Consider the following 26,910-nt stretch of genomic DNA (forward strand, 5'->3'; position numbering starts at 1 on the left):
GCATTTTGCTCTAAAATACAGGTGTCAACTATAGGCTTTAAAATATAACGCAATGAATTACTGTTGCTCTATAGAAAACACGATTTTGTAAAGATTTTCTCTAAGCCTTCTAGTTATAGTGTGTGTTTATTTTGTGGCATAAAAGCATATGTGTTCAACACCCCACTTGTGTTAGAAATGTGTAGAGTATGATACGTGTTTGTCATATGCAAGGTAAATAGGATTACATATCAAGACCTAATGACCTTATAGTTGACTGTACTCATTTTGATTAGTGAATTGAGTGCAAAAGCTTTAGTCCAAATGTGTAACTCTGCTTATCTTACATAACACACACACACATGCAGAGGTAGTTTAAGTATGTAAGAATAATGGAGTAGCACCAGATTTAAAATCAGTGTGCCCATATCTGATTTAATAAATCCTTTCTACTGGAAGCATAAGGCCTTAAATTTGGGGGGAAGGATACTAAGTTTATCAACCCTGAAAGGATGAAAAGCAATGTCGACTTAGCAGAATTGGAACTCAAAACCTAATGGCAGATGAAATACCACTAAGCATTTCGCCTGGCATGCCAATGATTTTGCCAGCTTGCCGCCTTAATATAATATAATATAATGTCTAATATAATAAATGCGAAAACTAATTTCTGTGTGTCAGTATGTCACACTTTGACCCTCTTTCTCACTATTCAATGACACTTCCTCGTGCTGGGGTGAGAGTAATAGTAGGCATAAAGATGGTGAGTGTGGTGGCGAAGACAGACAGACAAAAAGAGAGAGAGAAAGAAACAAAGAAATTTATTTTATATGTGTGTGTGTGTGTACATATATATGTATTAAAGAAAGCAAAAATAAAACAAAAATTTCTGTCAGAGACATGGTTAAACAAAGTTGTACATCAGCTCTCTTTCTCTCACATACCCATTCTTTCTCTCTTTTATTATTACTCCCACTGCCACCATCAACACTACTACTTTGAAAAAAACATCATCAACTCTCCCTAAATTTCTGTCTCTCTCTCACTGTCTTCACCACCTCCTTCACCGTCTCTATGCCTACTATTACTCTCACCCCATCATGAGGAATAGTAGGAGTGTCATTGAATAGTGAGACAGGGGGTCTAAGTGTGACACACAGCAATTAGTTTTCACATTTATTATATTAGATATAAGTCATAAGAACAAAAGGGAGGCATAGAATTAATAAATTCAGATATGGTATGAAGAGCTAAGGCTGACGATTCCTCACGAGCAAAGAATTACCAACCAATCTAACAGGTTTTTTCATTAAAAATATTTACTAGTTGTCTGATAAGTTGTAGAAATCAGGAAAATAAAATCAATTTAAATACCAACTTGTTTTCCACAGCAAGGTCCTATTACTGTATTTTCTAGCATACAAGTCGAATTTTTCAGGCCAAAATTTACTGCCAAAAAGGATAGGTCAACTTGTACAGCAAAATGACTTTGGAGGGCCAAAAAAATTCCATGTAAAATGTAGCAGGATTTATAAAGAGAGTGATGCCGTGTGCACAACATGATTTACAATATACACAACACTGACATGTATGTCAGAACATACAGTAGGTCAAAGAATTTTACAATTCATCAACAGAACCTAATGGCTATGGTTTTCCCCCTTCCATAGAGATACAACATTGAATAAACAGATTAAAAATAGAAATTAAAAATAGAATAGCTAAAACAATGCACTGGTTCTTGTTTAATTACTGAAGTTAAGCAATGTTGAGCATAATTAGTAATAGATGGGTGACCACTTGGGAAACCTTGGTGCTGTAAGCATCACTTTTTTAATGATGATGCCCTATTATGGTCACAGGCTCTGACAGAGACAAGTAAAAGGTAAAAGGGTAAAGACCCCTTTGGTCACGAATGACCATGGGATTGTACCTAGAAAGTTACCCTCCAATTTACAAGTTCGGGCAAGGTTGTTTTATGTAAGGCCAGCAGTTGTCCATGCATACCAGCCTCTCCTTTCCACACCACTGACGTTATCCAAGGGAAAGGCAAACGCCAATAGAGCTTGGCACCAGTGACATTGTAACTCATTTTTACAGTTGAGTGAATTGGAGCAACAGGAAATAAAGTGTATTGCCCAAGAACACAACACACAATTCGGTCTGGGAATCAAACTCACTACTTCGTGATTGTGAGGCTGACAAGCTAACCACTAAGCCATGGACCTATAATGGTCACAGACTCTAGCAGAGACAAGTAAAAGAATTCAATCAGAACTGACCTGAATCATTTCATGAGGCAGTAGAACTCTCATATTGTTAGGATCAATGCAAGTACTCTAGAATGGAACAGGAAAAAAATATTGATAGAACAAAAACAAGAAAAATCATCTAATATCAAATACAAACATAATTACTTTTTAAAAAAAAATCAAAGTATATGTATGTATATATATATATATATATATATATATATATATATATATATATCGTTTAAGCATTATGAGACAAATAAACCACATGTAGAACTCAATATACATGTTGATGATGTTCCCTATATAGGCACAAATGTAATTCTTTCCCAAATAAGTTCACATTAAGGTGTTATTCAGGCACTCAACTATGAGTCCACTGCATCTTATAGGCAAAAATAGCTGTAAGCTCACAAAGTTCATAAGATAATCGTTTATTCCTTTGTCATCACTTTTTCTTCATATAAATACTAGCAGTATCGCCCGGCGTTGCTCAGATTTGTAAGGGAAATAACTATATAAGCATTTTTAGAGATGTAAAGTATAATAGCCATCTCAATATGGCTAACCTCAAAGGGGGGGGGGGTTACTGTAGCTTTTTACGTTCTGAGATTTAATAATACATTTTTAGAGAGTTACTTCCCTTATATAATAGCAAAACAATGCATTAAAAACGGGGAAAAATGATGGAAAATTTTTTTTTAAATCGTAGACTCATGCTAATACCCAGAAGGGCTCGATATGAATCACGACTATAAGATATCTGCTTTTGGTTACACTGCACCGCAAAATGTGGGAGTAGTTAGGAATCTAAATCGTAGGAGACAGACACACAACTTCACTTTTATATATAAAGATATATTAACTTCCTTTCTTTATCTACTAATTTCTCACTCTTGTTTTATAGCTTTTGTCCAATCTTCCCCACCCCACCAACCACCTTAACCTGCAATGGTCTAAATAGGGACCTCTCTGGTTTTAACAACACTGCAGGCAATGTTCTTTCCTTCACATGGTGCTTGTTTTACACGTTTGGTTGTTTTACTAATAATGTCCTAAGTGGCCTTGGGTCATTTATAACATATATTACTTCGCCATACTTTTATTTTTTATTTACATCTATCCATATAACAGTCTTAATAGCCTGCCCTTTGTTTTTAAATTTAACCGACTAATTATATTGAGAGCTGGACTTTGGTCAATCCCATTACAAACAATAGGTGGTTGGTCTTTACAATATATCAGCAAGTAAATAAATCTAATTAATTGATAGGCATTTTATTTGGATAAAATATTAATTAGTACTATTAACATAATCTTAAGAACTATTATGATTACTTCTAGATGTTAAGGCACTATCACTTCCTTTTTTTCTAGACCTATTAGCATATCCCTTTTATCCCTAAAGAAAGATTAACCCACCAATTAATATTTCTAGTTTTGTCATTTACTCAACGTCCTGAACTGTTACACTGCAAAATGGTATGATTTAAACATATTAAGCCTTCATTCCTTCTCGAGGTTCTTCCTCTTTTCTTTTTATGTATTTGTCTTCATTCTGATGAAGCTCCATGGTCCAGATTGGATGTGTTACAAAATATGATAAGCATTATTCTCAGAATTTTCAATGGCAACACTGTAGGACATTGGAAGCAGAAATGGCTGTTAGATGGGATAAAGTTTTGTATCAAAAAAATAATAATTGATGTTAGTCAATTGTTGTTGATTTCTCCATTTTCTGTTTAATTTAAATTTGATTCCTGATAAATTCTTGTTCTTTGTTCATTGCCTATATCCTACGAGCATAACATGCTTGCCTATGTATGCCCAGGGTAAACATAGGTAAATTATACTGGTAGTAAAAATAGATATTCTTATCCCTTAGACAGTTATTCCAACCACTAACTCTAACCTATATATATATATATATATATATATGCACTCAGTTTGAACTCATTAAAGTAGGGACAGTACATACACACATACAAGTCACAAAATTAAAATAGTACCACTAACATTAAATTATCATTGTTGAATTTTTCAGACCAAAATTTACACCCAACAAAAAAAAGGTATAGTTGACTTGTACATCAGGATGACTTTGTAAGAATAAGACCAAAAATTCCATGGGAAATGCAGCAGGATTTGGAAAGATAGTGACGATGTTTGAATGTTTACGCTACATACTATGTCAACTTGGCAGAAAAGATGGCAAAAACATATTTACCTGAAACACTTCCTGTGGAATCAGTTCTTGATGTGTGATTAGAGCTTGTTCAGCATTAATTTCTGCAATATAGTTAATCAAATAATTACACTAAGATGAATATGAAATAGTATCTTTGACAGTTTTAGAATGAAATAACTAGACTTGATGCTCTTTAACAAGAGTCTGCCTACATACACTGGCAAAGTCTTTAAAAAAAACAATGATGACTATAGTAGCTTTTTGCTGTCTGGAGTATTGATCTGTATTGCAATCATGGTATCTATTGACAGCGAGATAAAATGGATCATCAAAAATTGTGTATTGTTGTCAGTCACTGTATAGTGTTAATAATAGGGTATAAAATGTAATCCCTTCAGCAAAAGTACCAGCAGGGTCAACTCTGAATGCAAGGTGGTAAGCTGGCAGAATTGCTAGCACACCAGACAGCACTACTTAGCAGCATTTTATTTGTCTTTTATGTTCTAAGTTCAAATTCTGCCAAGGTTGGCTTTGCCTTTCATCCTTTCAGGGTCAATAAAATAAGTACCAGTCGAGTACTGGGGTAAATATAACCAACTAGCCTCCTCCTTCCGAATTTCAGGCCTTGTGCCTAGAGTAGAAGGGATTGTTACAATCTACATCATTAGAGTGTTGGACAAAATAGAATGTCAGTATTTAGTTATAATGCTTTGCGTTCTGAGTTCAAATCCCAGATATTGATACTGCCTTTCATCCTTCCTGGTTAGTAAAATAAGTACCATCAAAGTACCAAGGTCAAAATATTTGACTTAGTCCATCTCCACAAAATTTCTGCCTGGTGCTGCTTGCACATAAAATGCCCCTGTGCCTGTGCCAAATAAAAGCATCCGTATCCATGCCACATGAAACCACTTATACCTGTGCCATGTACAAAACACCCATTTCCATTCCACGGGAAAAGTGCCAGTGCCACATGTAAAAGCACCCGTTTCCGTGCCGTGTAAAAAGCACCAGTGCCAGTGCTATGTAAAAAGCATCCAGCCATGGAAACCATGCCAAAACAGACAATTGGAGCCTGGTGCAGCCTCTCCAGTTGGCCAGCTCCTGTCAAACTGTCCAACCTTCACCAGAATGGAAAACAGACATCAGATGATGATGATGATGATGAAGATGCCTATTTCAAGAAATAATTATGATTAAAAAAAAAATTTTTTTTGTAATGCATTTTGTCATTTTTATAGTTTTCTGAAGAACAAAATATTTAAGAACAGAAATTTTTAATACATTTTTTTTTCTAGAATAAATTCCTATTTAATCAGAAAACAAGCTAAATAGAATACACAAATTCTGTATAGAAGTATTTCTATCAAATTAATATTTCAAAAAATTAAAAGCAAAAACTAAACAATTTCATTAAATTCATGTTACAAATAGGTTCTAAATGAACAAACAAGAATACACACCAGATATAAGATTAGGATCTGCATTATCAGTACACAAAAGACAAAGTTTAGCCATGGATAGTAGTGTCTACAATAACAGAAGAGAAAAACATCAGAAATTCATTCTCATAAACAATAATAATAATAATTGTAGAACTAAAGTGACTGTAAATTCAAGCACACCCATATATATATATATCATAATGTATATAGACTGTCTGTAGGCCAGTTACAGCAGTACAAGGGGTGCTGAAAAGTTCCTAGTTTTGGGTAAAAGAAAATAGAGGAGGATCAGTTAGTTATGATTTTATTCAACTTAGTCCCCTCTCAGACTCACAAACTTCAGTTTTTCTTTTCCCTGTAAAAGAGCTCAGAATGTTGGTCCTCCAACTAGGCCTTTTGCAATACTCTTAAAGCCAGAAACTTTTCAGCACCCCCTTGTATTTGTCCTGAGATAACATCTCTTAATGATTTGGGTGTTAAAAACACAATAACATATAGAGACAAAAAATTCATCTCAGCAGCAGCCAGTGAAAGCAGTAGATGCATTCTTGTCCTTTATTAGGCCATTTCAATGGCACATGCTAGCATCCAGTCACATCAATAGCCAATTGTATTTTCTCTGATAAAGGAAAAAGTGAATAAAATATTCAATGATATTGCAAACAGCTGCCCAACTGAATAAAAATCTAAATCTGCAGTTGAGACAGTATTTAATTTATATATATATATATATAGATATCATCATTATCAAGTTAGTATCAAAAGAATTAATAATATTCTCAATAAAGAAAAAGGAATAGGGAGATTTCTTGAACAGTACATTTAGACTGAGAGATCTGCAAGTTGCTCACAAATTCAACAATACTTCTGATCTCATATTTCTCTTGCTTCAAAGATTTATTCCACAGGAAATCAACAATGGGTCATATTTATTAAATTAATTCATTCAAAATTCTGTTGTGCCTTCTGAGAAGTGTAGCTGATGTTTAAATACATTTAAACCAGCCCAATTTAAAGAATTTTGTTTCAAATCTCCTTTATGTAAAACCTATCTGAGCAAACTCTTTTGATGATGATGAGCTGATTGGGAAATATTAGTTCTGCTAATTAGGGGACATAATCAGTGCTAAAAGAATAAGTAGAGAAATTCAATAATTGGCTACAGTCAAAGCAACAGAATAAATCTGACTTTGAAAAGGATTTTCTTTCATAGGCAACATACACAACTATAAATGCAGAAAGTATTACATTGCAAGAGAGTAAGAAAAACAAAGGAAGATAGTTAATCACTTGAACAGAAGAGAGGAGTTTTATAAATCAAGAAAAATAGTAAAGAATTATACCATGTAAAGTTCATAGACGAAATCTGTGCTAAATACCAAGGAGGTCAACTGACAAGGTCATATACTGTTTCAAAAAGTAGTTGTGTAATTCTATCAGTGAATTTATCAGAACACGTGTATATTTTATTAATACTACACACATGCACACAAAGCAAAAATATATTATTTGTCCCTCAGTTCTTAAGTATTTAACAAAAATTAAATTGGTATACTTCTGTAAACAATTGACTTAATGTCTCAATATTATGGCAGCTACAGCGCAAATATAAAGATGGTTGTCTTTTTAGTGTGTTTAATAAGTAATGCAAAATCTGAAAATTATATGAAACTAGAAACAAAAGTGTAATAAAAGAAGATTTAAAAAAAAAAAGTCATTAACATAGATGCATTATTCTAAAACAAATTGTATTACTCTGTTCCAGCTAATTCTAAATAATTATTGGATTGCGAATTATCTTTACATCTTTTACTTGTGTCAGTCACTGAACTGCAACCATACAGAGCTATTACCCTGAAGGGACATTTTTTTTGACCTAACAAATCAACCCCCATACATATTTTTAAAACCAGGTACTTATTCTATCAGTCTTTTATTGCCAAACCTCTACAGGGATGTAAACTTAGGCGTAGGAGTGGCTGTGTGATAAGTAGCTTGCTTACCAACCACATGGTTCCGGGTTCAGTCCCACTACGTGGCACCTTGGGCAAGTGTCTTCTGCTATGGCCTTGGGCCGACCAAAGCCTTGTGCCGACCAAAGCCTTGTGAGTGGATTTGGTAGACGGAAACAGAAAGAAGCCCATTGTATATATGTATATATATGTGTGTGTGTGTCTATATGTTTGTGTGTCTGTGTTTGTCCCCACCCAACATCGCTTGACAACTGATGGTGGTGTGTTTACGTCCCCGTAACCTAGCAGTTCGGCAAAAGAGACCGATAGAATAAGTCCTGGGGCCGATTTGTTCGACTAAAGGCAGTGCTCCAGCATGGTCACAGTCAAATGACTGAAACAAGTAAAAGAGTAAAAGAGTAAACCAGACACTTCGTCAACACTATTTCTGTCTCTTTCAAGCATCAACTAATCACTTACACCCTTTCTTGTAGATCCTACCAAACTATCCAGCCCATGCTAGAACAGAACCTGGACACTAAATAATGATCATGATTAAAAAAAAATATCAGCTTAGAAAAATGCATTGATTTACCTTTTTGCGAGCAACAAATTTCTTTTCTTCCATTGCCAGATTAATCAGAGTTTCATAAGCCTGTAATAAAATAATGTTTGAAATTAAACAGAGTTAAAATGAATTAAACAAGAATTTGCATAAACAAATGAGTCTTAATGATATATCAGTGATAAAAGATGTGAAAGAAGACATGACTGGAGACAAACCAACTAAACACGATACACACAAGTAAAAAAAAAACAAAAAAAACACCCTTAGTAACTTTGAGTGTTCAAACCTCACAATTGTAAGGGTATTGTATCCATGTACAAAGTATATGGGAGGAAAAGTTTCCGGTTGTAAAAATATTGCTCAAACCATACATTCTCCGACTGAATTTTGGTCAGAGTCACAAAATGGCATTTGCTTTGAAATGTCTAATTTATACATATATTCACCTGATGAAAACAACTTGATATAATAATTTTATTCATCAATAAAAAAAAACATGTCTGAAACAGCTGTAGTGAGTGTGCCACAATCCATCCTTTGTTATTAGTATGTGTGTGTTGTATCAGATACTGGTGTCATGCAACTGGCACCAGTGTCTATGGCACATAAAAGTACCCATTACCCTCTCAGAGTGGTTGGCATTAAGAAGGGCATCTAGTTGTAGAAATCATGCCAAATCAGACTGGAGTCTGGTGCAGCCCCTCAGCTTACCAGCCCTGGTCAAACCCATGCCAGCAAGGACATTAAATGATGATGCTGATACACACACACACACACACGACAAGCTTCTTTCAGTTTCTGTCAACCAAATTCACTCTGCTCAAAGCTACAACAGAAGATACTTGCCCAAGTTCCACATAGTGAGATTGAAGGCAGAATCATGTAGCTGGGAAGCAAACTTCTCACCACATAGCCACACTTGCACACCATCATCATCATCATTTAACGTCCGCTTTCCATGCCAGCATGGGTTGGACGATTTGACTGAGGACTGGCAAACCAGATGGCTGCACCAGGCTCCAATCTGATGCCCTTCCTAATGCCAACCACTCCAAGAGTGTAGTGGGTACTTTTATGTGCCACTGGCACGAGAGCCAGTCAGGCAGTACTGGCAATGGCCATGCTCAAGTGGTGTTTTTTATGTGCCACCAGCACAGGAGCCAGTCCAGCAGCACTGGCAACGACCTCACTCAAATGTTTTTCATTCAAGCAAGGTCGTTGCCAGTGCCGCTGGACTGCCTATGTGCTGGTCACACGTATGTATATTTTAGCCAAAGTGGTGAGAGAGATAAAATGGACAACAAGCATCACATAATTTTTCAAGAGGTAAATAAAACAACTGAACTTACAGAAAAATAATCCTGTGTTTCTATATCCATAAGCCAGCTGATAGATTTACATTTGCTCAAAACAAGACTTAGTTCGACTGTCATAGGCATTGTCAATAACTTCCCTCTTTTACCTGGAAACACATTTTGTGAAAAATGATTAGTCACACATTTAAAAATTGAATTTACATTGCTTATTTTCAAACCATTAAACAAACAAATATATTTAAAATAGTTGTGTGGCACCTTGGGTAACTGTCTTCTACTATAGCTTCGGACAGACCAAAGCCTTGAGTGGATTTAGTAGATGGAAACTGAAAGAAGCTTGTGTGTGTGTGTGTGTGTGTGTGTGTGTTTGTTTGTTTGTCTACCACCACTGCTTGATAACCAGTGCTACAGTCCGAAACTATAGTAGAAGACAGTTGCTTGGGTAAATGTCTTCTACTATAGCTTTGAATCGACCAAAGGCTTGTGAGTGGATTTAGATGGAAACTGAAAGAAGCCTGTTGTGTGCGTGTTTGTCCATCACCACTGCTTGATACTGGTGTGTTTATATCTCTGTAACTTATAGGTTCAGTAAAAGAGAGATAAAATAAGTACCAAGGTTAAAAAGAAAAACAGTACAGGGGTTAATTCATTCAACTAAAAATTCGAGGTGGTGCCCCAGCATGGCAACAGTCAAATGAGTGAAACAACTAAAAGATAAAAGAAAAATACTGGATAGAAGAGGAATCAGATGTAGTGTACAAAAACGAAGATTGTGCTGAAAAGAGCATATGGTAGCTACTCAAATTGATAGAACCAAATGTACATGTTTTAATGGCAATATATTTACATGTGCTAAGAAGCTAGCTTCCCAACCATATGGTTCCAGGTTCAGTCACACTGTGTTGCACCTTGGGTAAGTGTCTTCTACTATAGCCTCAGGCTGACCAAAGCCTTGTGAGTGGATTTGGTAGACGGAAACTGAAGGAAGCCTGTCGTATATATGCGTGTGTGTGTGTGTGTGGTGTGTGTGTGTGTGTGTATATATATATATATATATATATATATATATATATATAAGGTTAATCCAAACGGGAAAACAGAAAAAACAACAACACGTGGAACAATTACAGTATTATTATTATTAGGCGCTCAGGAAAATGGAAGAAGGAAGGTATGACGTTTCGAGCGGAGCTCTTCGTCGGAAACATAAGAGAAGGAAGAAAGATCCCGATGTGGGCGAAAGAGGGAAAAAAAACGCGACTGGTGTTTACAAGTTACACACACATATATATATATATATGTGTGTGTGTGTGTGTGTGTGTCCTCGCCATCGCTTGACAACCAATGCTGTTGTATTTATGTCTCTGTAACTTAGCAATTTCGCAAAAGAAACCAATAGAATAATTACTAGGCTTACAAAAAATAAGACCTGGGCATGATTTCTTCAAACATAACCCTTTAAGGCAGTGCATATATATTTAATGGGCTTTTTCAGTTTCCATCTACTAAATCCACTCAAGACTTTGGCCAGCACAGAGCTGTAGTAAAAGACATTTGGATTTGCCCAAAGTGCCACACAGTGAGACTTGAGCCCAGAACAACGTGGTTTGAAAACAAAGTGAGAGGGCTATGTCAACTTCAAAGTCTGCTTTGGTATGGCTTTTACAGCTGGATGCCCTTCCTAATGGCACCCACTTCACAGAGTGTACTGGGTGCTTTCTTTCATAGCACCAGCAGTGGTGAGGTCACCAGGTTCTCACAAGACAACCCCAACCCTCCCAACAACTAAATTGGGTTTATACTATTGAGGGATATGAAAGTAAGTGAGAATAAATTGATAGACAAAAACTGTGCAGAAGACTTGTGTGTGCATGTCTGTGTATGCATGTCTGTGTATGCATGAATAACACACACATATATATATATATATATATATTTCTTTTAAATAATAAAAAAAATATTCAATATCAGGACAAATCTATCACTCAAAACTTAAGCATTTAAGAGTGATGATAAGTAATTAAGTATTTTAGATGTTGTAAATCATCAATAAACTTACCCATATTTAAATAGTAATTATACATGCTTTCACGGAAACCCTGAAATAATAAAAGAAAAATATAAATAACAACAATGTTTAAGCTATAAATGATATTTTAACAAGATTCTAAATGTTTAAATAAATTTTTTTAAAAGAACCTTTATGAAAAAATAATAATTTCTCCAAAATAAAACGTTGCAAATGAATATCATTTTAACTGTTCATTTTATTCAAAAAATTTTTTCCACATTTTCACTAAATGGCTAACACCTTTTAGCCAGTACAAAAAAAGTATTAAAATGGAGATCTGCCATGGCATGGTGTTTAGTAAGTGTTCAAACCAGCCAAATCCGGCTGTATCCAACTGCTCTACGAAATCGCTAAAAAAATAAATAAATCACATTACTGAATTCTTGTAGCTTTGAGATAAAGTGAGATGAAGCCTTTCACGCCTTTATTCAAGTATAAATACGTTTTTTTCAACGTTTGAAGAGAAGTCTGTACCTTAGTTTTTAATGAAATGGCATCAGCAAGGAGTGATTCCGACTTTTAAGGTTTTACTCTTGACGATATAGAAAATATAAATGAAACAAGAGTATTTTGTCTTCGGACGAATCTGATATCAATATTAGTGAATATTCATTGCACAAGGAAGATTTTGAGAACGAAAGTGATAAAAATGATATCGTAAACATGGTCAAAGATAACAACACCAATCACTATTCCTGATTTCACGGAAAACACTGGTCCACAACACACTTTACCTCATGATGTTCAACCATTGGACTACGAGGGGCGTTCAATAAGTAATGCCCCTGACCCACTTCCCATAGTAGTAGAGCAACAAAACTCGGCACAGGTATTAGTCTTTTTCTACATAGGAACCACCCAGAGTTACGCATTTCTCCCATCGTTTGATGCAGCTCTGGATACCGTTTTTGTAGAAGACCCCAGCTTGGTCCTCCAACCACGACGTGACTTCAGAAATCAAGGCTGCATCATCTGGTAAACGCTTTCCTTTCAAAAACAACTTCATGGGTGGGAAGAGGTGAAAATCAGAGGGTGCAAGATCAGGAGAGTAGGGGGATGGGGGAGAAGTTCATAGCCGCATTCCTGTGCTTTTGATCTGGCGACACGCGAGTTGTGGACCGGAGCGTTGTCCTGCAGGAGGAGGATGCCTTTGCTGATCTTGCCCCGCCTCTTGATTTTGATAGCTTCTCTTAATTTCCTCAAAAGTGAAGCATAATAGGCTCCTGTAATTGTGGTACCCTTTGCCAGAAAATCTGTCATCACTACTCCGTCCTGGTCCCAGAAGACTGTGAGCGTGACCTTGCCAGCGGAGGGCTGAACCCTTGCCTTCTTTGGAGGAGGCGAGTCACAGCACTTCCATTGCATTGACTGGGCTTTGGTCTCTGGATCATAGTGATGGACCCAGGTTTCATCCTGTGTAACCAGTCTTTTGAAATATTTTGACTCATCTTCTTGGCACATCTCCAAATTTATCCTCGAGCATTCGACGCATTCTTGCTTCTGGAAAGGTGTGAGCAACCTGGGAATCCATCTGGCAGACACCTTTTGCATATGTAAATGGTCATGAATGATAGTTTCCACAGACCCGGTACTAATCTTGACTTCATGGGCTATTTGGCGAATAGTTATGCGTCAATCTTCCAAAATGGCAGCCTCAACTTGACGGACAAATGCTTCATCAATGGCAGAAGGGGGGCGACCAGATCTGGGAGCTGTTTCCACAGAGTTCCGACCAAGTTTGAATTCACGATGCCAGCGTTTTACAAGGTCATATGATGGGGCATCATCACCATAAGTTACTTTCATTTCATCAAAAGTTTCCCATGGTGTGCGTCCTTTCAAATACAAAAACCGGATCACTGCTCGACACTCAACAGGCTCCATTTCACACCTGACTCAGTTCAAACACCTGTAATATCTCAGTATTTATATTTAACTGATTCTGCTAATGCCCCCGGCAAAAACAACCCAAACTACGATCCCCTGTACAAAGTATGTCCTGGAATTGATTTACTCCTTAATAGTTATAAAACTGAGTATCTACCTGGGAAAAATCTCAGTGTAGATGAAGCCATGATAGGCTATAAGGGCAGAGTACATTTTCAGCAGTACATGCCTGCCAAACACACTAAATGGGGGACCAAGGTATGGGAAGTTTGTGAATCAGACACTGAATATAGTGATTATTTAATTTTAGAATGCCAGTGTAGGGCAGGTGTGACAGGCAGGAATTGGCCAGTTTTAACATTAAACAGGTAGAATATTTGCACCAGGTATGGATAGTTTCAGCATTCAGCTTGTTCTGTCAAATATGTTTATCCATTCACATTGTTTTGAATTAATCATGAATTAATCATACATTATCTCATAGCCTTGAGATTTCTGCAACATGACTGTTTATTTTTATGACATTGTAAGGCAGGTGTGAGAGGCCGGATCAGGCCAGTTTGAACATAAAATAGGTAAAATATTTGGGCCAGATATGGCCAGTTTAAATGCTAAAAGGTTACATACTAAAGGGTTAAGTCCGAATCAACACAAATTTTACAATAAATCTGACACTACTCACAGTACTGAGTCATAATTGAGGACCAAGCAAATTGAAGAATAACAACAGACTCATTTATGAAACCTTAGAAAGTTAGATCCAATGGAAGTGATGACAAAGGATTGGGACAGATGGGAAAATGTATAGAAAAAGAGAAGCTACGTCTAATGACGATTACAGCAATAGCGTGTGCATCTAAGAGCAAGTGCAATACAGCAGACTAGTATAGCAGATATTTGATAAATACCTTCAAGTGATTATCAGTAAGCAAAACATCCAGCTGGAAAGCAGTCCAACAACTCATCTGCTCTGGCAGTATAGTCTTCAGACCCTTCCTTCCATAGGATTCTATCAGAAGCAACCGTCATTAGACTTTCTGGATGGATTCTCAAGTGTGACCAACTGAGGTTATGTATATTATCCAATCATTTCATTCTTGGTCTACCCCTAGATCTCCTACCAAGTGGCTCAGCCTGAAGAGTCTGCCTAGTGATTAGAATGTTGAATGTTGCAGGAAAGAATCTCATGTCAGCTGTACCAGAGCCATGACCTTCCAAGGTGGAGAAGAATCCCTGATCCCCAAGCTACACACCCTGTCAAATAACTTTATTCCAGTAATATTCAAATGTTAATATTTGTAATAGTTATTATCCCATCCACGAGAGTATGATAAAAATAGTATAAAATTAAGAAAGAAGAAAAAAAGGAACCTACTTTATGTACAAAAAGCATACAATATTTTTCAAGTCTTTCAGTATCATCTGTAATGTCGCAGACTTTAGCCAAAGTATTGAAGTCATAATATTTTTCAGCCAGAGATGCAGCTTTTGCATATTCTTGGTGATTCACTAAAATGTGGAACAGGAGAGATATGAAATTACCAAAAAAAAAAAAAATTTTTTTTAATTCTGAAATAAGCAATAAAGCAGATGAGTTTTGATAAGTGAGAATATTAAGAGAAAAAGACAGAGGTGGGAAGGAGTAGAGATTTGTCAAACAACTGAAGATAGAGGGCAAAGGGAACTAGTTTTGTAAACCTGTCCAAACTATGTAAGCATGGAAAGGCATTATCATTATCACCATCATCATCATTTAAAAAGCAATGCAGCTGATGAAAAAAAAAAGCCTCATGACAGCAAGGAAGAATGGACAGCAGCCAGCCCAAAGGTTGGGGTGGGCTGCACCTGCCCACCTCAGTTGCTATAGCATTGAGGTAGATCCAGCCACCCTCATTAATGGGGACAAAACCTGGATGATGATGATGATATCAGTTCCCCACGGAGAAATTGTCTTAGAAGATCTACTTATGGTCATTTACATGTTTGGTTGTGGAGCATTTAGAACTATTTTTAGATACCGTTTCATTTCTAATTCCAATTCTTAACAATGGCTAACAGTACCAACTACTTTGGTAAAATATAGTCACTAAGCTAATTTTTAAAGAGGAATGGTGTCACTTAAAGAGAGAATTATTCTAGATAGTTATTTTATTGACCATCCAGGAATAATGGGCACTAGAGTCAATCTCCAACATGAAACGAACTACAACTCAAATAATTTAGAGTACAGGCATTTCTGCAAAAATAGAACAGCTATTCAGTCTTAAACCTACTTGAAATAGAACCAAACTTCCCTCAAATTATACCCTACTGCCCTAAAAAAAAAATTGTCAATGTACTTTCTAGGTAATATATTCCTAAAGAAAAGAAATTCAAAAAAATAACAGGGCAGTCGGAACTGGAAAGCATTTGATCACATTCAATGAAAGCCAACCTGGGACAAAACAACAACCAACTCAATTACTTAGCATATTAATGGAAGCAGCAATATTGATTTCAAATTTTGGACAAAGGCCAGTAATTTTGGGGGAGGAGATAAATTGATTACACTGACTCCAGTACTCAACTGGTACTTGTTTTATCAACCCCGTAAGGGAAAGGCAAAGTCGGCATCAGCAGAATTTGAACTCAGAACGTAAGGACAGATGAAATGCTGCTAAGCATTTTACCTGGCATGCTAATGATTCTACCATCTCACCGCCTTAATGCAAGCAGTAATATTCATATTAATGATGATGATGGGAGCAATGGTAAGAAGTTAATATAAAAAAACTAAAAATACTTACTAAGCATAGATGTAAGAAGAGCTCGGTCTTCTTCATACATTTTACATAGTTGAGTATAACGCGAGCTTGTCTTGTCATACTTTTCTAGAGATATTAGTTGAGAAGTATAGCCATCGAGAAGAATATCTGCCAAATCAGTCAACTGATTAAAAAGAGTGGTCTGATAATGATGGTCTTGAGCATTAACAATACCTTGTTCCATAGTCATTGAACACTGACGGAAGAAAGACATTAAATCAATATTAGGTAAGTGTTGATTTTTGACACTGGTACCAACACCACAAAATAGTCAATTATTGATTAGAAAAAAAATTTAGAAAAGGTAGTAGAGAAAGTTATAATAAAATTTACAATAATTTTTAAAGGTCTAAAAAGATTTTTAAGATATGCATTTATTCTTTTACATAAATGGGATGCCTCGCTTATGCTGTACGCAAGAAGACTTGTCTGCCATAGCAGAATTGATACTGGTGCTGATCCCACATAAAAAGCACCCAGTATATTCTGTGAAGTGGTTGGCATTAGGAAGGACATCCAGCCATAGAAACCACGCCAGAACATAGAATGGAGCCTGGTGCAGCCCCTGGCCTTACCAACTCTGGTTAAACTGTCCAAGCCATGCCAGCATGGAAAATAGTGGTTAAATGATGATGATAAATGGATAGAAAGGTATTCTGAAAATGGTTAAGATGATATGGCATTAAATAACTAGTTAGACTCACAAAATATTCTTTAGTGAGTTCAAGACACAAAATATTGTGGACCAGAACCGCTAGAGTTAATACCAGATGTTTAAAACTTGATATTATTTAACCCTTTATCAAATACAATGCTTACTACTTATTCACATTGTTTTGAATGGGTAATGCATTATCTTGCAGCTTTGAGATTTTATGATATGATTTGGAAGGTAAGAGGGGCTGAATCTGGTTAGATGAAACAAAAAACAGGCAAGATATATTTGGGCCAGATTTAGCCACTTTAAATTGCTAAAGTTTGATACCAAGGTTCATCATATTGTAAATGAAGAAACCCATGTTTTTTCCATATCCTAAAAGAATTCAAAATAAAAATGATTCTCCAGGCTTCACCATCAAACAAACATACAGTTCCAGTTAGGGGAGCAAAGGTTCTGCAACAAAATAATAGGCCTGCTGCTACCACTGCAGACCCAAGCCTCTTAAGAAGCATTGCCTCTAATTAGGATTCATAAGGTCTTTTTAATAATTTTTTTTTAATGCCCAAACCATAAAAATATTACAAGAGGGAACAATAATGAAATAGCATCATTCCAAAAAGAAAAATTAACCCAGTTTCCAGATAAGATTTCTCATAGAAAAGTTACAATATCCAATTCGTTTTATCTGAAGTAATTTTTAAAAGCTTCAATAATTTCAGAGAAAATTATTTTATAAATTACAATGTACCAATATTACAAGATAAAGCAATAAAAAAAGAAAATCAAGTATCTGACTAAAGGTATTACCTGCTTTTTAAGCAAAGCCCTCATTCCTTGCCTGTTCACAGAACATGTCCATGGGATATACTCTGTCTCAATGATAATATCAACAAAACGTCTGTAATAGTCTTGCTTATTTGAACGATACCGTAAGGTTTGTTGTAGTACATACTGTGAAGGAAACAAATGAAGGATCAAAAAACAAAAATAGCTTGTTGACAATTCCTATAAAAGATTTCTAAAGTCAGGGGGAGAGAGGATCAACAAAAGAAGTACTCCATCCAGCAAGAGATAAATATTTAACCCTTTAGTATTCAGATTATTCTGTCAAATGTAATGTTTCTTTATTTATATTGTTTTGAATTAATCATGCATTATCTTGTAATTCAGAGATTTTGATGAAGTGATTCTTCATTCTTATGTAATGTATTATTCTTGTTACATAATTTATCATTTTCTACCATCAAATCATTTTCTTTTTACCAAATACAATTTCAACAAAAGAAACAAAACATAAAATACCTGTTTTTATAGCTGACTTACCAATATTAGGTCATTTATAGTGATCACAAGATTCACTATGTGTTTAGGGTCCATATCTGCTGTTAAATGATCATGTTCATATTCCAAGCACTCATTAAAGATATCATGAACAGAAGAAACCTGGTAGGATGCAAGAATGTAAACCAATATTATATTTTAGTAATACACAAGAGTTAGAAAAAATAAAATAACTCAATACCAAGTTATATACAGTTTCATAAAATATAATATAGTCACCATCTCATCATTCTAACATTCACTTATCCATCCTTGCATGAGTCAGACAGAGTTTACTGAGGCACCTTTTCTACAAACAGGTGACCTACCTGTCCTGCTTCCAAGTAAGGTAATATTTCCTCATAGCTGGACAGATTTTCACAGATGTTTTGAAATTGATTCAGCTGGTAAGACAGTGATATTCATCTACAACAATTACATAATGTCAAGACGAAGAGACACCAACACACACACATTATATATATATATTTATATATATATATATAAACATTATTAACCACACATACTCAATGTACAAGCTGGTCTTGTTCGCCAGTAGGCTGCAATTTAGTGCAGCGAAGATGACTCTCTCAAAGTACCAGGTGCTAAAATGCCTGAAAGGCATAGGCACATGAGATAGCTCACCCCAAGTCCCATTCAGGAAGGATGTACATCATTGTTTTGCCATTTTTGTGGCTTATTAACATCACATATGTGAACCAAACCAGAGCCAAACCGAATTACCAGTCTACGAATGTAGACTAGTAATGTAAAAACCATTTGCTGGTATGCCACAACAATGCATACATAAGAATACCTTGAGTGTGTGTGGTCAATAATATTTATAACACTAGCACTGTTTCTAATTCATATTTGAATATATATATATATATATATACACACACAAAATGGGTTTGGTTTCTAGCTAACAAGTCCACTAACAGGGATTTGGTCAGCCCAGGGCTATAGTAGAAGACACTTGCCTGAGGTGCCACAAGGTAACAAAAATTGTTTCCACGCCTTCCTTTTTTCACACTGTCTCAAAATCAACTTCAACTTTTTTCTGAACCTCTTCATAATTTTCAACTTCAAAAACATCTGAGCCATAGCAAACTAAATTACAGTTATTTCAGTCACCCTTTTTCTTTCAAAAAGAATCAGTCTGTCCAAGATATGGTCACATCACATTCATAAACATCTCTGACAAAATAATTCTTCACAATTTTTAAAATAAAAGTAAAATGGTATTTTGTATTTTACCTCGCGATAGAATAAATCAAAATGGGTGAGGTTAATTGAATGATGTGTTTCGCCTTTTCGGTCAATCACTCGTTTGATTAATGTAGCAAGTAAAGATCTTTAAGGAAAGAGAAAAAAAAAAAAATTCAGAAATGCATCATCATCATCGTCATTTAACATCCCCTTTTCCATGTTTGCATGTGTCAGATGGAATTTGTTGAGGCTGGATGCCTTTCATGTTCCAAACCCTCTCCTGTTTCAAAGCAAGATAATATCTCCCCATGGACATACTTACATGGAAGATTGGAAACAAACAACACTGCTTGTATGACAGTGATACTTCTTTACAACCACCTCATGATGTCAAGACAAGTGTACATACATATATATCTATATCTATAATATATATATATATATATATATATATATATATATATATATATATATATCACGTGATCACGTGACCGACCAGACCATCAGATGTTGTTAAACATCGCTGGTCACAATGCGTCCGCATTGTTTTAGCCTTCGAATGACGCCACCCCGCTGGCTAAGCGAGCAGGCCAACAGAAGAATGAGTGGGAGAAAGAGTGGTGAAAGAGTACAGCAGGGATCACGACCCCCTGCCGGAGCCTCGTGGAGATTTTAGGTGTTTTCGCCCAAATAAACACTCACAACGCCCGGTCTGGGAATCGAAACTGCGATCCTACAACCGCGAGTCCGCTGCCCTAACCACTAGGCCATTGCGCCTCCACATATATAACTGGAATAAGCCCATTATATATATATATATATATATATAATGGGCTTATTCCAGTTTCTATCTACCAAATCCACTCAAGGATTTGGTTGACCTGAAGCTATAGTAGAAGACACTTGACAAAAATGCTACACAGTGGAACTGAATCCAAGACCATGTAGTTGCATAGTTGGGAACTAAGCTTTTAAATTACACATCCAAACCTATGTCGTGTGAGTGTGTGTGTGATGGGCGTCTCCCAAATCCACCTACAACACTTTGGTTGCCCCAGAACATTACAAGACATTTGCCCAAGGTACCATGCAGTGAGACTGAACCCATGATCACATAGCTGGAAAGCAAACTTCTCAACCGCACAGTCATACCTGCCCTTTTATATATATGTGTGTGTGTGTGTGTGTATATATATATATAGTGAGAGAGAGTGTGTGAATGTGAGAGTGAGAGAGAGAGATCATTAAGAAAAGAGTAAAAAAATAAAGTCAGAAATGCATCATCATCGTTGTTGTTTAACATCAACTTTTCCATGCCTGCATGTGGAATTTGTTGAGGTCGGATGCCTTTCATGCTTTGGCTAGGAGCAGGTTTACTGAGAAGCTCACATATGTGGACAACCCCCAAACACCATATTTTCATCCCAAAAGGATTAGAAGAAAAATTATATGGTATAACCCCACTTCAACCAAAAAGTTTCCAGCAATGTAGCTCGGGGCTTCCTGTTGCTAAACAAGAAACACTTCCCCAGAGGCCATAACTATTACAAACTCTTCTACCCCCATGTCAAGATGAGCTACTCCTGCTTAGAAAAAAATCACATCTAACATTGTATGCATCAACAGACGTAAATATGCACCCACACCACCCAACCTTAACATGCAACTGCTGTAACCCTACTATGTGCCCTCTGGAAGGATCTTACCTATCAAGGGCCATAGTATACAGAGCCACCCTTGCACCATCCGATGGCATTACTAGGCATTATACGGGTATGACAGCTAATGACTTCATGGGAAAATAGTCCCAGCATTTGCACTCGTTCAGATCCAGGGAAAGAGAGAACTCTACTTCCCTGTTACATTTCCTCTGGAGACTCCACGATCTCTAAAATAAAATACCCAGCATCAAGTGGACTATTGTCAAGAGAGCGCCACTATATTCACCCAGTGCCCCAACTACCACTCTGCTTCCACGAAAACTCCACTTCCTCCAACAACCCGTAGTATCTATCAATAAAAAATACGATTTATCGTATTGCTGTCAGCAGAGGTATGCTCTTCTGGCAAATTTCACACCTCTGACTGCTGACAACCCAGATATACCACCTTAGTACCAGCTGCTACCCTGCACTGCTTGCACCAAGGTCACCACTACCAACGAACCTCATGAGCAGAACAGCCATTTCCCAATCCCCAACGTTTACCAACCCCCAATGCTTGTTTTGCATGTGCATACTCACACATGTGCAAATGCACATCTGCACACACATGCATGTGCATATACTTTAGTCAAGCAAATTGACTCCATGACTTATTCTTTGTAAGACTATCAGTTTCTATTGCCAAACCTCTAAGTCACAGAGACATAAACACACCAACATCGGTTTTCAAGCAATGGTGGGGGGACAAATAGAGACAAATACATATATATGCATATGTGTGTGTGTGTGTGTGTATATATATATATATATATATATATATATATATACACACACACATACATATGATGGGCTTCTTTCAGTTTCTGTCTACAAAATCCAGTCACAAGGTTCTGGTTAGCCTGAGGCTATAGTAGAAGATAGTTGCCCAAGGTGCCATGCAGTGGGACTGAACCTGGAACTATGTGGTTAGAAAGCAAGCTTCTTACCACACAGCCACTCCTGCACCTATGTGTATGTGTGTGTGTTGTGTATACACAAGTTACTCCAGCTTGGTTGGTAAAAGCATATTGAAATAACTGAAATAAATCTTTATTTTAGGTTTGATTAATCAATCTTTCAACATTTTGCAATTCATCTTTCTCAAGAAAGTAGCTAATAATGTTAACTCACATTTCGTCTAAGAATTTATAATCTTGTTCACTGCTTCGTAAAGCTATCATTGCAGCAAGTTTTTCTCCATTCTCACAAAGAAACATGGTAGTGTCCATCATCACATCTCGTACAGGAATAGAATTTAACTGGAAATTAGTAAATGACATTGCAAAGTCAAACTCAAGCAAAATAATAAAGCATTTTATAAAAAAAAAAAATGAAAAAAGGAAACAAAAAAAACTAACTAATCTACAGGAAATAATATGTCCTAAAGAGACTATGTAGTCATTCAACCTGCTAGTTAAATATTGGTGTTGATGTTATCATCTAACCTCTTACTCTAAAAGCTGCTGACCTTGTACCTTAATTAGAAACAATTTCTAAAACTATATGGTCATCTCATATTTTGGGCCCATATAACACCAACTTACCTTGTCTGTCAGGTTAAAGTGTCTCAAAAATTTATTGAACAGTTCATGCAAGTTTAATTTTTTCTCTAATTGCTTCAATATCAGGTTGGAGCTTTTATAGCCAAAATCTTGAACTGAAAATATAAATATAAAAGAAAATAAATTAGGAATTAATACACAGGATAATTATGACTTAAAATTGATATCAAAATACTAATTTATCAGTAACCCTGCAGGTGCTGGCACCACATAAAAAAAGCACCTGTGCTGGAGCCATGTAAACAGCACCCATGCTGACACAACATAAAAAGTACCCAGTACACTCTGTAAAGTGGTTGGTTTTAGAAAGGACATCCAGCCATAAAAACCATACCAAAACAAATGGACTAGAACCCGGTATAGCCCTCTGGCTTGCCAGCTCCTGTCAAACTGGCCAACCCTTGCCAGTATGGAAAAATGACATTAAATGATCACAGCAATGACTCTTCTGGAAGTAATTATCAGCTAATATTCAATTACATATATAAGAGATGTCTATTGGAAAGGTATGTTGTTGTTGGATAATCCCAGGTCATCACACTGGCCGAACAAAAGTATGATTAAAGGCATTTCAGTATGACCTAATTATCTTCTTTCACTTGTTTCAGTCATTTGACTGCGGTCATGCTGGAGCACTGCTTTCAGTCAAACAAATCAACCCCAGGACTTAAAAATTATAAGCCTAGTGTCTCTTTTGCCAAACCGCTAAGTTACGGGGACGTAAATACACCAACATCAGATGTCAGACAATGGTGGGGGGAACAAATACAGATACACAAATACATTGGAAAATTCATAGCATTGAAATGGTTAGAAACTGCTGTTCTATACAACTGTGGTTGTTTAACTCCTTGGTGATATATATATATGTATGTATATATATATATATATATATATATATATATATCACCATGGAGTTAAACAACCACAATTGTATAGAACAGTAGTTTCTAACCATTTCAATGCTATGAATTTTCCAAAGACTGCAGGCTTTTGAAAGGCCTATCTACCCAACAAATTTTGAACTCAAATCATGGACCCTGCTATATTATCTTTGTAGATTCCCAGAGATCAAAAGACCCCTACATTGAGAACAGCTGATACAGAGAAACAACAAACCTGATCCTTTAGAAGATTCAGCCCATCGTGGGTCAGAAGACGGATAGTCATCAACAATGGACAAGCTGGTTTGAGCAATAATAGTATCCAGTTCGGAAGTTTTAACTGGCAACACTTTAGTTTCATTGGTCTCCATTTCAAATTCTTGATTCATGTATGAAGGAAAAGCTCTTGTTAAAAGTTCTTCAGTTTTTTTCTGACAAAAAATGCAAATATACAATCATTTTGAAATCCCAAATACATGTAATCACAAGAATTTTAGGTAGAGCTTTATCAATCTGAATTATAGGATTTAAAGAACTATTTACATCATCCTGAAACAAAACTGAATTTTAAAATAAAAGCAAATGAACTGTAGAGTAATAAATAATTGTTAAGATATGAAGGCTTACTATTTTTTTATGGCAATATGCAACAAATGCAGCTGTGAAGATACTCTGCAATGAATTATCACCAGTTGTAGACTCCTGTAAAATGAAAAGAATACATTCAAATTAAAAATTTGTATTTGACTGATAATATTTCATAAAATTTCTTTGAGAAATGGAGAAGAAAAGTCACTTAACCTTTTAGCATTCACATTACTCTTTCAAATGTAATTACTTATTAATATTGATCATCATCGTTTAACATCAGTTTTCTATGCTAGCATGGGGTGGACGGTTCGACCGGGGTCTGGGAAGCCAGGAGGCTGCACCAGGCTCCAGTCTGATCTGGCAATGTTTCTACAGTTGGATGCCCTTCCTAACACCAACCACTCCATGAGTGTAGTGGGTGCCTTTTACGTGCCACTGTCACAGAGGCCAGAGGAGGCTGTCAATGGCCATGATCAGTTGGTGCTTTTTACATGATCATCCATTATCTCAGTTTCAAGATTTTAATGATATGATTGTTTATTTTTAAAATGACATTGTAGGGTAGGTGTGAGAGGCCAGATCTAGCTGGTTTGAAGATAAACCATGTAGAATATTTGGGCCGGTTGTAGCTGGTCTAAATGCAAAAGGGTTAAATATGTTAATACTTTCTTGGAGATAGTGGAGAAGAAAAATAACTGAAATACATAATACTTTCAATAGAGTATAATCCTATCATAAAACAATTTCATTTATTTTGTGTATGATAAAAACTATAATTTAAATACATTTTATACTCATAGTAACAGACTGGATCATCTTTTATAAATATAACTGTAATATCTCATAGTGGAGGCGCAATGACCCAGTGGTTAGGGCAGCGGACTCATGGTCGGAGGATCGTAGTTTTGATTCCCAGACCGGGTGTTGTGTGTGTTTATTGAGCGGAAACACCAAAAGCTCCCCGAGGCTACGGCAGGGGGGGGGCGACCCCTGTTGTACTCCTTTGCCCCAACTTTCTCTCACTCTCTTCCTGTTGGGGGGGGGGGGCACATACACCACAGAAACCAAGAAACTGGGCCCACGAGCCCAGCTAGGCTTGAAAAGAGCACATAAATAAATAAATAATATCTCAAAACATAGAATGTGACTTACTTCTATTTCAAAAACGGGCTCTGAATCAACACTATAAAATATAAAATGAAAAAAATAAAATATTACAAAATATTTCATACACAATATCTATTTTAAAATATTGGTCACAAGCTAATGACTGCAACTGGTAAAAGAACAATGCAAAAAGTAGTTTAAATGATACAATGAAACATTTTTGTTCTTACTAAACAACAGAAATAACAATGGTCTTTCAAAGACTTAAGAAACATTTACCGATCTTACAATAACTTTCAGTAGTGATAGGCACAACCAAAATTACACATTTATCCTTGATGCACTACATGAAGTTAGTGTTAGCTAATGGTCCAACTCCTATATATTAGGTGGAAATATTCATTGCACACTAAACTGACAAACAAGGAAAGAAAAACTGAAGTGAACCAACCCAAAGTTTTGCTGGTTTGATAGCTTTGAGACAAGTAGTATTCCACGATGAGCAGAGAAGAGAAGAGGATTGCAATCATATCTGCCTGAAAAACAATAAAAATATATTTTATTATAAGAAATTTATGTTATATCTGACAATTGCTAATGAACTGTCTCAATTCATAATACAATTATAAATTTTCAGACTATTAATCTATTAGGTATGACTGTGCAGATGTGGATGACAGAAACATCCGGACCAGAGTCACAACATCTGATTCAACAAAGCTCATGCTGTTGAGTGAAAGTTTTATCTACATTGGTGGGTGGCCCTAAGGCAGCTCTGGTGTCACAGTAGAAGGGGCCAAAACACTACAGGTGCAAGTGTGGCTGTGCAGCTTATATACATACATATATATATATATATATAATACAAAATGGGACAAGAACGCAAAACATCCAGACAACTAGGTGATACAAAAAGGGACAACAAAACATCCAGATAGACGATACAAAAAAACAAGGATGGGTCATTCAAAGTTTTTTATCCTCAGTCAAGAACAGGATTATCCTCGCAATTTTGGCTGATTAATCTTGAGATTGCTTCAATCTGGCCAGCCCCAAGGAAAAACTAAGCTAAGAGCATTAGATTCCTTGGAAGAAAGCATTAAATGTATATGAAAACAAGGATGGAAAAACAGACTATGTTACACGAATATAAATACAAAATACAACAAAAAATATTAAAATAATAATAATAATAACAGGACATGGGTGGGGTATCCTTGCCTTGGACATCATGTGATGGTTGTAAATGAGCATCACCATCACCATCATATGAGCAATGTTGTCTATCTGTTTTCAGTTTCCCAGGAAAAACATAAACATGTCCGGCCATGGAGAAATATTACCTTGCCTGAAAACAGATGAGGGTTGGCAGCAGGTAGGGCATCCAGCTGCAAAAATTTGTCTCACC

The 26,910-nt window shown here is 36.2% G+C and overlaps 1 protein-coding gene across 1 annotated transcript in view; it reads right to left on the reverse strand.

The window, feature by feature from the left end:
• Window positions 1–26,910, reverse strand: part of LOC115215709 (nuclear pore complex protein Nup133) — a 56,159-nt gene that overhangs the window by 11,513 nt on the left and 17,736 nt on the right. Inside the window, exons 14-30 of the mRNA XM_029785002.2 lie at window positions 25,954–26,038; window positions 25,548–25,578; window positions 24,432–24,506; window positions 24,040–24,235; window positions 22,903–23,015; window positions 22,490–22,617; window positions 19,704–19,800; window positions 18,447–18,566; window positions 17,931–18,074; window positions 16,445–16,658; window positions 15,034–15,167; window positions 11,760–11,799; window positions 9,734–9,846; window positions 8,412–8,471; window positions 5,883–5,949; window positions 4,459–4,520; window positions 2,262–2,318 (exon numbers count right to left, since the gene is read on the reverse strand). Of these exons, the coding sequence (XP_029640862.1) occupies window positions 2,262–2,318; window positions 4,459–4,520; window positions 5,883–5,949; window positions 8,412–8,471; window positions 9,734–9,846; window positions 11,760–11,799; window positions 15,034–15,167; window positions 16,445–16,658; window positions 17,931–18,074; window positions 18,447–18,566; window positions 19,704–19,800; window positions 22,490–22,617; window positions 22,903–23,015; window positions 24,040–24,235; window positions 24,432–24,506; window positions 25,548–25,578; window positions 25,954–26,038 (1,736 nt within the window). The remainder of the gene's footprint in view (window positions 1–2,261; window positions 2,319–4,458; window positions 4,521–5,882; window positions 5,950–8,411; window positions 8,472–9,733; window positions 9,847–11,759; window positions 11,800–15,033; window positions 15,168–16,444; window positions 16,659–17,930; window positions 18,075–18,446; window positions 18,567–19,703; window positions 19,801–22,489; window positions 22,618–22,902; window positions 23,016–24,039; window positions 24,236–24,431; window positions 24,507–25,547; window positions 25,579–25,953; window positions 26,039–26,910) is intronic.

The sequence above is a fragment of the Octopus sinensis genome, linkage group LG9 (genome assembly GCF_006345805.1).
Source record: "Octopus sinensis linkage group LG9, ASM634580v1, whole genome shotgun sequence".
NCBI lineage: Eukaryota > Metazoa > Mollusca > Cephalopoda > Octopoda > Octopodidae > Octopus > Octopus sinensis.